The sequence below is a fragment of the Chironomus tepperi genome, unplaced genomic scaffold (assembly GCF_022539635.2).
Source record: "Chironomus tepperi strain 1889 unplaced genomic scaffold, CSIRO-AGI_Ctep_v1 contig_223, whole genome shotgun sequence".
NCBI classification, from domain to species: Eukaryota; Metazoa; Arthropoda; class Insecta; order Diptera; family Chironomidae; genus Chironomus; species Chironomus tepperi.
Genome location: NW_027226345.1, coordinates 1,166,482 through 1,179,883, shown reverse-complemented (window position 1 = coordinate 1,179,883; position 13,402 = coordinate 1,166,482). Strand labels below are relative to the sequence as shown.

The following is a 13,402-nucleotide window of genomic DNA, read 5'->3' as shown; positions in this document are numbered from 1 at the left end:
GAAAAATATCAATAGATTCTACATTTTTAAACTTTAGTTAGTTAAATTATTGCATTGTTAAGCATTTACAATGTTCCTGTACCAGCAAAACTCAACGGAAAGTAGAAAATTTTGCAAATTAAAATTTAACAATTTTTTTTCATAGTGTTAGTGTTTACAATAAATTCAAATATTTGAACGTTAAAAAATGTGTCATTTTTGAACAGTCGAAGAAGTCCAAAAGATAAGAGATGAGTCATCACATGAACGTCATTTGAGAACGACACCCGAGTGTTTTTGTTTATAGCAGGTCAAAAATAAGACGTGAGTTTACTGATAACAACACAATACTGTTACACTTTTATATTTATAAATTATTAAGATGATTATGAGCAATTTTGGCATGTTTACTGTGATTGTCAAAGAATTTTGTTAGACATTACTAATTATAACTCCGTTTTTGGCAAGTCAGGTCGTGGCCTTATAACCTTCAAAAAATCACTCTGACTAGTTCCTAACAAAACTCATCAATTGACTGCTGTTCTTCCTGTTTAATATCCCGCAATACGATGATATTTGATTCGTCTAGCCACCATACATGCAAATAATAGACCAAATAATTGAACAATTGCTAAAATAATTCCAGCCAATGCCAATGATCGAGCATGTTCTTGAACAAACGATCCAAAACTGGCAACACATCCGATTTCATGGAGTGTCGTTGTCTCATTTGAGCACGTGAAGGAATTTAAAATACCATGAGGAATCTCACAACATGATAACGGAATTCCTTTAATTTCTGTCACCTGGAATAATCGAAATAATTTGTTGATTAAACGACGTAGCAAAAATGTCAAGAATGAATCCTACCCAATCTTGGTAATTTTGCAATCCACAGCAACCGAAGCGTGATTGGATATCGTCCCATGCAACGCTTATATGTGGCTTTTCATTATTTATGTAGTCCTTCATTGTAGGCTGCAAAGTGTCTGTAATCAATGAGCTCGTGGAATTTTTGAGAATATATCCTGTTATGCCGGCTGCGAGTTCCAATATGAAAATTATTGTCAGCAGTCCGCAAAACTAAAATTAATGTTCCTAATTGTATCGAGAGTTGGAATAAAGGGGTCGGATCTTGCAGTGTATTCTTATTCTTTGGTATGTGCTGGTCAGAGTTGTGATCAAGAACATATTTTTGGTCAGATTACTTAAAATGTTTTGAATTTGGAACGAATAAGATTTTGATTGTTTTCGACTGAAAGATCCCACTGGATCTTCATATTACGATCCAGGACCAACATACCTGATCCCTAAAAACCCAACCAATGACTTTCAATAAGAATACACTCGAGAATCCGGACCTAAAAAGCAATATAATTTCCTTACTGTTAATATCATGCAATAATTGCTTCTCCATGCTCCATAACATCCAAAAAAGGCAACGAAGAAAATAATTGAGCCAATAACAATTAAGAACACAGGAAGGGAGAGGAATTGACTGCTCAAAAATTCACTATACCCATGATAAATTCCTTGTACTGTTAGTCCAACAGACAATATTATTATCCCGGTAATCTTAAAGTAAACAAAAATGATTCTTCATGCTTTATTTGTTATTTACTGTCTGCAGAAACTTCCTGAATATTTCACGGTTTTGTGCATGAAAAATTCAAATTTTAAGGCACAACATCCAGGAAGATTCGTACAAAAAAATTTATAAAAGTAGATCAAGTAAATGGAATATTAATGCATACCACAAAAAAGAAATTAAATATGAATAACGTGTACTTTATGCATGTCTCGCTATCTGGCATGATGACCTTTTAATTTAGAACAAAATTTAATGGAATTTTTTTTATATTTGCACTTAAAATGCGAAGTTTACTGTAACCACTGCACAAAAAGTACTTTGATTTCTTATCTATCTATGATGCAATTGTATATAATGTAGACGGAATAGTGATTTATTTGATATACACTTGACTAATGCGATTATTGGATGTTATGCTTTATCTGCTTTTATCACAAAATTTAGATAGTAAGCTTCCTAAAAAAACTTTATTTAAATAGCATTTAGAGCTCAGCAAGCTTTGAAATTTATAGACAAACTAATTCTAATAAAAGGTGGCAAGTGTATGATACACTAAGAAACAGATGTAGGAACAGTTCATTAATGATCGAACGGTTTCGTGCTATATTATAAGTGTAGAATAAAGTTTCGATAAATTTCCGCAAATAAACTTGTTACCTCAATTATTAATTTATTTTAAAGCCACATGACAGAAATAACATATACCAAGGTAAAGTGACTGATAAAAATGTATGTACAAGACAATTTAGTGAGTACATAAGGAAATTGAGCTTAATTTAATTATGTCTCGGCTATGTCAACGGTTTTGTAAAATTTGAAATTGTGTCTTGGATAAATCGGACGTTATTGTAAAATTTGAATTTATGTTGTCGACGAGATAGTTGAGATTGTTTGACTAGAAATGGAGTAACTCCGAATATCGCGATATTGAATGTCTGAAAACGGAAGTATTCAATTTCAACATTGACAACCTCAGTTCATGTAAATATTTTCATCATAATTCATTCGTTCTGTTTAAAAAGTTTTATTTGAACATCATTCCATACATTTCATGCAAATTGAAAGGTTTAAAAGGTAATGTCAAGTGACAAGCTATGCATATGATATGAAGTTTAGTGAAAATTCTTAAAGCATAATTGAAAAATAAGTGAATTAAAAATTTTAAAGAGAAAAAAATTGTGAAAAACAACAAAATTTCTTCCAGTGACACTTTCTATATCCAAAAAGCATCGCAGTAGGCAATCAAGCTATAGAAATTGCTCTCGAAACAAGTTTTTCAATACTGAATAATTAATTAAAAAATTGAATTTCACGCAATTGTGTAGCATGAATTGAATTTTTATCCTTTTCAAGTGCAGAAAAAGCACTTTCAGGTTGCTATGGAAATTTATCGATCGTGATTTCACGACCAAACAGTATAAAATGGAAACAAAAAAAAAGTCTCTATCTTCATAAATAAATATTCATAATAGCACTTTCGTGTGTATTAAAGCGATAAAATTATTTTTCTGTATTCTTTCTATTTTGTTCCTTTCAGACAATAACACACGAAAAGGCTTTTTGAGCTCGCATCACACTGTTTTATTATCGGTTCATTTTCAACAAGTAAAAACGAGCACTCTATCAATAGTCAGTGAACATAAAACATCAAATATAGACTTTAGACATCAACCATTTATTCAGAAAATAGTCTGAATAGGAGCAAAGGAAGACAGACGATAATTATCAATAATTATTTACAGCATTATCAGCATTTAAAAATGGCAGAAGGATTTGGAATAAACTGTATTAAATATCTTGTATTTATTTTCAACTTTCTCTTTGCTGTAAGTATGAATCACAAATTTTATGACATTACAAACTATCTAGCATGTAGCATACAGATGATAAACAAAAACAAAAGAGAAACTTTAAGGAGAATCCCTCATTTTAAAAACTTTTTTGAAACTCTCAGTTGAACTCGGGTCTTTTGACTTTTTTAATCAGTTTATTTTCATCTCTTGACTGACAAACTATTTTATTGTAATTAATGTCTATAAATTAAATTAAGTAATTAATAAGAGTTTCCTAAGTGTGCCTTATATACATTTTAAAACCATTGACAATGAGAAAAAGAACAACAATCCGCGTTAGCTTAATTGACAAAATTTGCGGGATTCACCATAATTTTGAACTTTACATTGTAAGTCAACCCATTCATCTTATTTACTGCTGCCGACATCGTTATAATCTAATTAGAAAAGTTTCTGATAACACAATTATCTTCAGTGGATTAGTCTCTTTCATTCAGTCTGACTTTCCCATTGATTTTCATTTAATTAGAAAATTTTTCATCCTTTTAAAGGAAAGTTCCATGAAAAAAAAGCATTTATTGACGCTGAATTAGACTGATATTTGAATTTTTTTAAAACCGTTAAATTTAGACAAATTTTTGAATTCTACAATACCGTTAAATTTAGACAAAGATTCAAATTCCAAGAAACCGTTAAATTCAGACAAGAATTCAAATTCCGTAAGAACGGTGAAATAATTCCTTAAAGCGATAATACTAATGCGCTCTAGATAATAATCTCCTTTAATATCCACTCATACATTTTTAATGTTGCAAATTACACTGTTGCCACTCATTAAAGCTACGACAAGCGACGACATAATCAACAAATTAATTAAAATTAGTCAACGAAGTAAGATGATAAAAATAATTTTTCATATTTTCCAGATGACTGGATTATTTACAATAATCATCGGGGCAATAATTCAAAGTTCTTATCATCATTATGAGAACTTTATTGGAGAATCATTTTGGACAGCACCGATAGTATTGATGATTGTTGGATCCTTAATATTTTTCATCTCGTTCCTCGGCTGTTGTGGTGCAATGCGAGAAAGTTCATGCTTAATATTGACATTCTCCGTATTCCTCATGATTGTATTCATTACTGAAATTGGAATTGGCGTTGCTGGATATATTAAACACTCGGAACTTAAGGAAGTACTCGAAAAACAATTTAATAGAACAATGGAAGACTATACGACATCAATAGAGGCACAACATGCTTGGAGTTTAGTTCAAGGAGAATTGCAATGTTGTGGAATTACTTACTTACTTACTGGAACCATGCTCCGACTTGGAGCCTAGGTTATTACAAAAGGCCTTCCATCTGACTCTGTTACTGGCCACATCACAAAGCTTGTATAAATTCTCTGTTTTGACATCTAATTGACATTCCCGCATCACTGTTCTACGCCAAGTTGCCTTTGGAGCACCAGGGCGTCTCTTTCCTTGTGGATTCCATCCAAGCGCGGTGAAACATGTTTGTGTTTCAATCCCATTTACGACACATTCTCTAGTGTTTCGTTTTCGTAGCGTGTGTCCTAACCATCCATACTTTCGTTTGAGGACTTCCCGATTAATGTCTTCCTGACCAGCTCTTTGCAGCAGTACTTGGTTTGACGGCCAGTCAAGTGGATCACCAGTCCACCATACTTTTAGTATACGTCTATAGCAGCGATTCACAAAAACCCGTAACTTTTGTTGAATGTCTGTAGTTACAAGCCAAGTCTCGCATCCATAAAGCAGCACCGACTTGACACATGCATTAAAGATCTTCATCTTCAGTGACTTGCTTATGATGGTGGATTTCCATATATTCGAGAGTCTCATAAATGCACCTCTCGCCTTCTGTATCCTTTGGTCCACGTCCTTCTTCGTACCGCCATCTGCTGAGATGTTACTGCCGAGATACGTAAAATGCTCAACTCGGTTTACGACTTGTCCACCGATAATCAATGGACTATTGTTCCTCGCGTTGACTCGAATCTCTTCCGTCTTTTTGACGTTGATGACAAGGCCCACTTTTGCTGATTCTAATTCAAGATCTCTGAGCTTCCCTTGCATGTCCTGATGGGTATGTGCCAGCAAACACGCGTCGTCGGCGTAGTCCAAGTCTTCCAGACGATCATTTAAGGACCAAACGATTCCTCTTGGCTTTCCTCTCGTCGCCGAACGCATTACTTTGTCCATAATAATTAGAAAAAGTAATGGTGACAGTAGATCTCCTTGTCTGACTCCAGTTAGTGACACAAACGACTCTGATTGTACCCCATCATGCAACACTCTGCATCTAAATCCATTGTAAGCTTCACGTATCAGCCTTATGAGCTTCTCGGGAACTCCTAAATTTCGAAGTTCAGTCCAGATGCACTCTCGATCTATTGAGTCAAATGCCTTCTCGTAATCTACAAAGACGAGGTAAAGTGCTGATTGCCACTCGACTGACTGCTCTACGATGATCCTCAATGTGCTAATTTGATCGATGCACGATCTGTATGGACGAAAGCCTGCCTGCTCCTTCCTCAATCTTGTTTCGATTGGTTCCATTAACCTCTGCAGTATCACAGACATAAACACTTTACTTACAACTGACAGGAGTGTTATTCCTCTCCAGTTATTGCAGCAACTCAAATCTCCTTTCTTAGGAAGTTTAATTATTAAACCCTCCTTCCAGTCTTCGGGATATTGCTCTAGCGACCATATCTCGTCAAATAGTGGCTTAAGTATGCTTGCGGTAGCATTTACATCAGCTTTGAGGACTTCAGCTGGTATCTCATCCATTCCTGCTGCTTTGCCGTTCTTCAGTCTTCTTACAGCATCGATAATTTCCTTCTTTGTAGGAGGACGAATGTCTACTGCCAAAGACGGTGGGTTTGCAACCTCTTCCACACATATGCCATCACGTTGCACATTTAACACTTCCTCAAAGTGCTCTTTCCATCTGGCTGCTTGTTCATCGATGGTGACTAGTACTTTTCCATCTTTTGACTTGATTGGTACTTGCTTCTTTCCTGACTGGACACCAAGCTCTTTTATGGTGCAATAAAGGTCCTTCATATTCCCAGAGTCTGAAGCTGCTTGTGCTCTTTCTGCAAGTTCATTTAAATGTCGCCTCCAGTCGTTTCTTATTTGCCTTTTGACTCTCTTATTCAACACTGAGTATTGCTTATTCAATTCGGTAGCTCTCGACTCACCAGCATTCAGTAGCTCCACATGTACTTCCTTCCTTTGATCAATGGTATTCCAGGTGCTCTCACGAATGTAGTCCTCACGCTTGTTTTGCTTTTTCCCTAACTCACTATCGCAGGCGCTTACAATTCCTTCTTTGATTTGCCTCCACTTTCCGTCGATAGAGTTGTTATCGCCATTCGAGATACTTTCCTTCATTTTGGTGACAAATCGGGATCTGGCTACAGTAGACTTGAGTTTTGTGAGGCAAAACTTCTTTCTTGTCTGAGCGATCTTCTTTACACGCTTAAAATAGAACCTAAGCTTCCCGATTATTAGATGATGATCGGATCCAACATCGGCTCCACGCTTATTGCGGACATCCAGCAGTGCTTTGCTCCATTTCCGGCTGATGCATATGTGATCAATCTGGTTCTGGTCTCGTCGGTTCGGTGATTTCCATGTTACTTTGTGGCAATTCTTATGAGGGAACAGAGTGCCACCAACCACCAAGTTGTGACTTCCACATAATCCAATAAGGAACTCTCCATTCTCATTTCGCACCCCTAGTCCATGCTTGCCCATTACATGCTCCACCTCTTCATTTGAATCACCTACTTTGGCATTGAAATCTCCTAACAGCATTACCATATCTTGCTTAGGAACTTTAGCCAGGGTCTGGTCAAGTTGACTATAAAAAGCTTCCTTAACCGTCAGTTCCTTGTCTTCAGTGGGAGCATAGCACTGAATAATTGTAAGCTTCTTATACTTCATAAGTAGTCTTACTCTGATAATCCTGTCTGATACGGGCTCCCACTCTAGAATTGAGTCTCGAACTGCCTTGCTTAGGAGAATCCCAACTCCTCCACTGTGCTCGGTTTCCTTTCCAGAGTACAACAGTAGAGTACCGCACGGTGATGTCATTTGTCCAACGCCCGTCCACCTCACTTCACTCAGCCCTAGCACATCCAGTCCATATCTACTGAATTCTTTGTTCACCTGTGCCAGCATGCCTTTCTGGAAGAGTGTCCTGATATTCCATTGTCCAATCGTTGTCCGTGTTCGTAAGCATTGGGTTGTCGTTGTTAATCCAGTCCTATTATCCTTTTGTAATTTTCTTTGTACAGTTAAATTTCGGATATAGCAAGTTGTAAACCTACTATACCTAGCCTGTTTGTGGGGCTGCCACCCTACAGGCGAGGAGTTTGAATAGGCTTTTAATCTATTCTTTAAAGTACTTATTCCGGCACAGCTTCGGTCGCCAGCGGTGTTCTTAGTGAAAACAGGAAGTACCACGAGAAGGTGAAACACTTGACGATTGGTCAGTCACCGAGTCAGATCGACGACCTCCCCAACTTCCCAATGTTGTGGAATAAACGGACCAAATGATTGGAAGCGCATTTATATTAATACAACAGTTCCATCAACATGCTGCCATATATTGCCTGAGAATGTTAAGCAATGCACATCTTATTATGCATCAAAAGAAGGCTGCTATCCAAAATTATTAAACTTTTTAGATACAAAGTCCTTATTGTTAGGCTTTGTTGGAATTGGAATCGCTATTGTCCAATTAATTGGTGTTGTCTTCGCTTGTGCACTTTCGAGAGCTTTTCGCGAAAATTATGAAACTGTTTAAGCGTGAAAATGAATCTCATCCAATGCCATTCACATCTCATAATTATCATTACTATTATCATAAGTGTCATCAGCAACAGCACAGCATATTTAAAAAGAGCTTAAAGATTTTTTCCACGACAATTTCATGTCTTGGATATAAATTAAAGATTATTCTTAACTGTATTATGTTGCTGATTATTTCAAGAATTTTTATTATGAAAATTTTTTTCTAATTCAGTAATTTTTCTTATCTTTTTTATATTAAATCTCAGTAGCAATGTGTAGTGATAAACTTGAGAGAAGGAAATATGTTAATTTTAGGAAGTTTAGTTTGACGATGTTTTCGTTAGGTCAGTTATGTCCAAAAAAAATGTATCGTAAAAAGCCGTTAAAATTTGAATATTACAAAGTGGCTGAAATTTGAATCTCAAAAAACCGGTAAAATTTTAAATCTCAAATGTTCGTTAAATTTTGGTACAATAATATCGTTAGAGTAAGTTGTCAAAGTGCTTTTGCATAGCTTCAATGCTCAAATTTTTGTAAGAATTTCGATGAAAATCAAGCACATAAGTGTACCGCATTAAATAAATTTTTGGACATGACTGCGTTAGTTTATAATAATTAAGTGAATAGTCATCTTAATGGAAAATCAAATAATGACAAATGCCAAAAGTATAAAAGAATATAAAAGACAAAAAATCACAAGCTTAAATCATAGAGATTAACAAGATAGAAGTTTTTAAAAATGAATATGTAAGATTTAGTTAATAATGGAATTTTCCCGTGGAAAACGAATAATTTTATGAATTGAAAGGCTTATGATGAAATTAAAGTATCCTTGATATCATGAAAAATTCACAATAAGTATTGTCACTCATTCCTCCATCACACACAAACATTATAAGAAATTATCAGAATTCAAATATATATTTCTACGAAAAGCAAGGGAAATGGGGATAATACAGATCGAAATATTTTATATTTATTTAATATCACATATTCCATATTCTTATACACACTGTAGATTCAAGGAATCGGCTTAATGCAAAAGGTCGGAATGTTTAACATCTCAAGAAAAATCGAATAAGAATCCGTTAAATTCAAATTCTCATCTTAACGGATTTCAAAAGTTTGAATTTTTTACATACCAATGTATTTTTTGAATTTTTGAAAACCGTTATAAATCAAAAGTATTTTTTGAAAACCGCTAAAGTCATTATAATTTTAAGCAATAGTCCATGCATTTATAGAACATTCCTGGCATTTCTGCTTAAAGTTGATGCCATAAAATATCGTAGACGAGAACTTTTTTCTCGAGAAAATTCTTAGAACTCAAAAAAAAGTAAAAATCCATGAAATTTAAAGACTTTCCACTGTTATTTTTCGATTTAATGATCTCTAGAGAAAATTTTTAAAATATTTGTCGAGTACAATAATCAAATAATAATAAACAATAAATAAAATAATTCTTCAGGCCAAAGAGTCACAATAATGAAGTAGAATTGGTTTGAATTAATATGAAAGTTTCGAAGAAAAAATGTAAATCGCTAAGCGATACTGAACGATGATGATGAAAATATAATCTCAAAATTTAAATTATACTGCTAAGTTTACCACCCTTAATTGTTGTCCTATATTTAGACCGTTAAAGTCCTTCATTGATATTGAATCTTCCCTCTGTTGAATTATGTCATTAAAATTTACAAAGCACTAAGTTTCAATTTTCGTTTATTTTTTGACAATTTATTCATTAAAATGTTTTTCATTGATCCTTTTCTTGGAAATGTTTCGAAAATAATAAGAGTCTGTAAAAAAGACACAAAATGTTCGTCCAGTACTAGAGATATGACAAAAGAATAATAATAATATTAATGTATAGAGAAAATGTATTTCTTGAGATAAAGTGCAAAATAAAAGCCATTTTTTGAATGTGTATTTTTAAAAAACATGAAAATGAGCGTAGCATTAATAAAAAGTAAAGTTCCAAAAACGAAAAAAAAAACCGTTAAATAAATTTTTGAATTTTCAGGGGTGGAGCTGGCTGCAAATGAAATTTTTGAATTTTAAACGACCGTTAAAAATTCGTCAAATTTTGACAAAAGTTTGTTAATTAAGAAAACAAGGATTTTCAGTATTTTTTTGCAATTTAATTATATTTACAAGTTACAAAATAATATTAGTTTGATATAGCCACATTTCATTTAAATTTACAAGTTTTGCATTAACCAAATTACCGTATTAGACGATTTTATTTATTATTTGTTTTCCATTATTTTTATTAAATATTATGATTTACATTATTAATGAGGTGTTCTTTGGCAGTGAAATGTTTTTAATATTTATGTTTTTCATCTTTCTTTTTTAAAAAATCTTCATTCATATTTTAACAAACGTAAAAATCATATTCTTTTTATTGCCTAAGGCATGTTCAATTTGACTGACGTTATCTGTTTTTTATTTATATTCTTTTATTGCATAGTTGTGTGAATTTCATCTTAAATTCATGCTTTCAAAGAGATTGCTTTTCAGCCCGATTGATCAAAGTCTGATTGTTCGTTAATTTACAATTAATCTATTTCAGTTCACTTGGACACCTTTAAAAGAGCTTTTTTAAAAGAAATTTAAGCTTTTACTTTGTAACTGACTCAGAGTTGTTCATTTCAGGTGAGTTTATGGAGTTAATTTCATTCAAAATTATTTGAATTTTTGAAATCCGTTAAATTTTGAATTCTTAAACTCCGTTAAATGCATTCATTCAAAAATTTGAAATTCGTTAAAAATAGCTCTTTGATCACATGAATTTGATTCTGAATATCAAGCACAAATTATATGCACCGTAGATGATTTAATCTTTAAATCGGAAACTTTTTCTTTCGTATAAAACTTTTTTTAATCTTTTCGTGCCTACTCAAGTATTCTCGTCTCACAGAACTCGTCCTTAGCAGTAAAATATTGTTCACTTTAAGACATATTTGTTCAGCCGTTGTTGGGTCTGTTTCGAATGTCATTATTTTTAACGTATAGCTGGAATAACTGGTCGTTGTATCAAATGAGGTAGATGCAGCAAATGACATTGGATCGTAATGTAAAGGATTATATGCAATTCTAAATTCAAATCGACTAGATTTTCGTGACGCTATTTCGCAAAATGCCACACTCTCCATAGAAAAATGCGTTGATTTAAGTTTAAAGAAATAATTTGAGCTTTTCTGTTGAAGCGGATCTACTTCTATCTTCTCTGCTGAAATTCCGAGCTGTACCTAAAATTTCAAACCCAAAAATTAGTTTTCAAAAATAACGTTCAATATTAATTAATTTACCTCCGTTCTAAAATGCTTCTTTGTCACGAGATATACTCGATATGCTTGATAGATGGGAGCCTCGACCATCGTCTCGTGCACATTCATAGCTAATTCGTTTTGATTATTTCTGAGGTTTGTTGGAAGCGATCGATTTGTATCAATTGATGACTGTCTATTGACTGGATGTATTAAAACGGTTGTTGTATCAGATGCAACAGACAGCGTTCGATTTTGTGTATGAGGCATAACTTGCTTGGCAAGTGCTAAAATATTAAATTGATACTTTGCTATACTCTCAGTCAAATCTAATGCTGGAAAATCCAAATCCGGCTCGCCGCTTTCATCACTTATGAATAATCCATAATTCTTTACTTCCTCTAATTTATCAACATATTCGGGATATAAATTTATACATTTGAACAGTATGAAACCGATAAATTCTTCAATTTTAGCAATTGAATGGACGCAACATTTTATAGGATAATCTTTCAGCTCAGAAATGGGCGTGATATAAACTCGAATAGTTTTTGATTCATTACTTGGATAACTCGATCCGTCAAATATTGAATATTCACGGTATTTATTAAGCTGTATTGGAGGTAATGTTTCAAATTGTTCAGTAAGTTTCGACCGCACTGGTTCATTTGATTTCGTATTCACTTCTTTCCGTACAAACAACTGACTATCGTCTTCAATCTCCTGATTTAATTTAATTATTGAATCGTCAACTTTAACAGTCTTAACCAGACTTTGTTTCTTTCTTATTTCACTGATTTTCTCTAATTTTGCTGCTGTATTTGTTCGAAATCGGAAGGCAAACGGTCCTTCTTGTGTAAAATTGATGTCAAATGACTGTGACAGCAAATCCTCCGAATCTTCTTCCTCGTTTATTAGATCCGGATAAATGTAGAAAACTGATTCATCCACTACTGTATTATTCCCAGGCGATAATTTCATTTTTGAATACGAATTTGCAAGATTCTTTGCTAAATCATCGCTGTTCATAACAAGTTCCGAAATTCCTAGAAAAAAACATGAATCATAGTTAGTCGGATTTACATTGAATTTAACTAAAAGTCATTTTATCGCCATGACTTTACGCAAAACAGTTCATACAGTGAGCTGTACTGTTTTTCAGGGATTTATTCATATTAAGGCATGAATCTATTGTTTTGAAAAATTGACAACAAAAGATCCATGAGTAAATATTTGACTAGTCTAGCAGCACTTTTGCTTCTTTTAGCTCCTCATTTATTGGTCTATTCAATCAAATATACTGTAAACAGATCATAAAATTGAACAAACACAGCAATACCTCAATATTGTCGGAATTTGGCCTAATTACGATTTAAAAATATTTTGACCTAAAAAAGACGTGACGAAAATGATTTTTTTTTCTATTTACCTGTATCATCTGTGCTTATAAAAGAGTTCCTTATATGAGTTAATAGCCAGTGCTTATTATTAAATGTAGCCATCTTTAATTAATTACGATACATTAGTGAAAAAACTACTTTTATTAGTTAATTTTAATTTACGAAGATTTTGTTTTTTTCTAGCTTTTTTGTGAAACAGAGTTGTTGTATGCAGGTTAGTTTAAATTTATTTTGACCGTTAATTTATTTGAAAATTTGAGGCATTTGATTTAATGATTTTTCAATGAGAAATTCTTCATTAAATTGCTCAACTGCTGATTAGATGGTAAAAAATTTAGTTAACCAATAAGAATTTAAATACACTTAAAAATTTGACAGGGGCTATCAACTTGTTTTTCGGAACATTTTTGAATTTTTTCTGTAACGGTCAATTTTTGTCGAAATTTTTTTTCGAGATTGAAACCCTTTTTTGTTTTAATTAAATTTTATTGGTTTTAAAGTGTTATAGGTTTTATTAATCTACATAAATATT

The 13,402-nt window shown here is 33.2% G+C and overlaps 3 protein-coding genes across 4 annotated transcripts; 1 reads left to right on the top strand and 2 right to left on the bottom strand.

Moving 5' to 3' along the window:
- Positions 1-273: 273 nt before the first annotated feature.
- Tsp29Fa (Tetraspanin 29Fa) lies at positions 274-2,141 on the bottom strand. 2 transcript variants are annotated; one of them, XM_070641035.1, is made up of 5 exons: positions 1,865-2,141; positions 1,734-1,799; positions 1,366-1,554; positions 850-1,062; positions 274-785 (listed from the first exon to the last, which is right to left on the bottom strand). In XM_070641035.1, exons 2-5 carry the CDS (start codon positions 1,791-1,793, stop codon positions 531-533), a joined length of 717 nt encoding a protein of 238 aa, XP_070497136.1. In that variant the 5' UTR covers positions 1,794-1,799; positions 1,865-2,141; the 3' UTR covers positions 274-530. The 2 variants fall into 2 exon arrangements, with proteins under 2 accessions (XP_070497136.1, XP_070497135.1); XM_070641034.1 differs by having other exon boundaries at positions 1,734-2,139.
- Positions 2,142-2,534: 393 nt separating this feature from the next.
- On the top strand, positions 2,535-10,146 carry LOC139091094 (CD63 antigen-like). Its single transcript, XM_070641036.1, has 4 exons — positions 2,535-2,644; positions 3,108-3,396; positions 4,290-4,648; positions 7,929-10,146. The coding sequence occupies exons 2-4, from the start codon at positions 3,331-3,333 to the stop codon at positions 8,209-8,211; spliced, it is 708 nt and encodes a 235-aa protein (XP_070497137.1). The 5' UTR covers positions 2,535-2,644; positions 3,108-3,330; the 3' UTR covers positions 8,212-10,146.
- Positions 10,147-10,317: 171 nt separating this feature from the next.
- On the bottom strand, positions 10,318-13,068 carry Sin1 (SAPK-interacting protein 1). The gene is made up of 3 exons (XM_070641032.1): positions 12,900-13,068; positions 11,513-12,516; positions 10,318-11,452 (listed from the first exon to the last, which is right to left on the bottom strand). The coding sequence occupies exons 1-3, from the start codon at positions 12,970-12,972 to the stop codon at positions 11,045-11,047; spliced, it is 1,485 nt and encodes a 494-aa protein (XP_070497133.1). The 5' UTR covers positions 12,973-13,068; the 3' UTR covers positions 10,318-11,044.
- Positions 13,069-13,402: the final 334 nt, after the last annotated feature.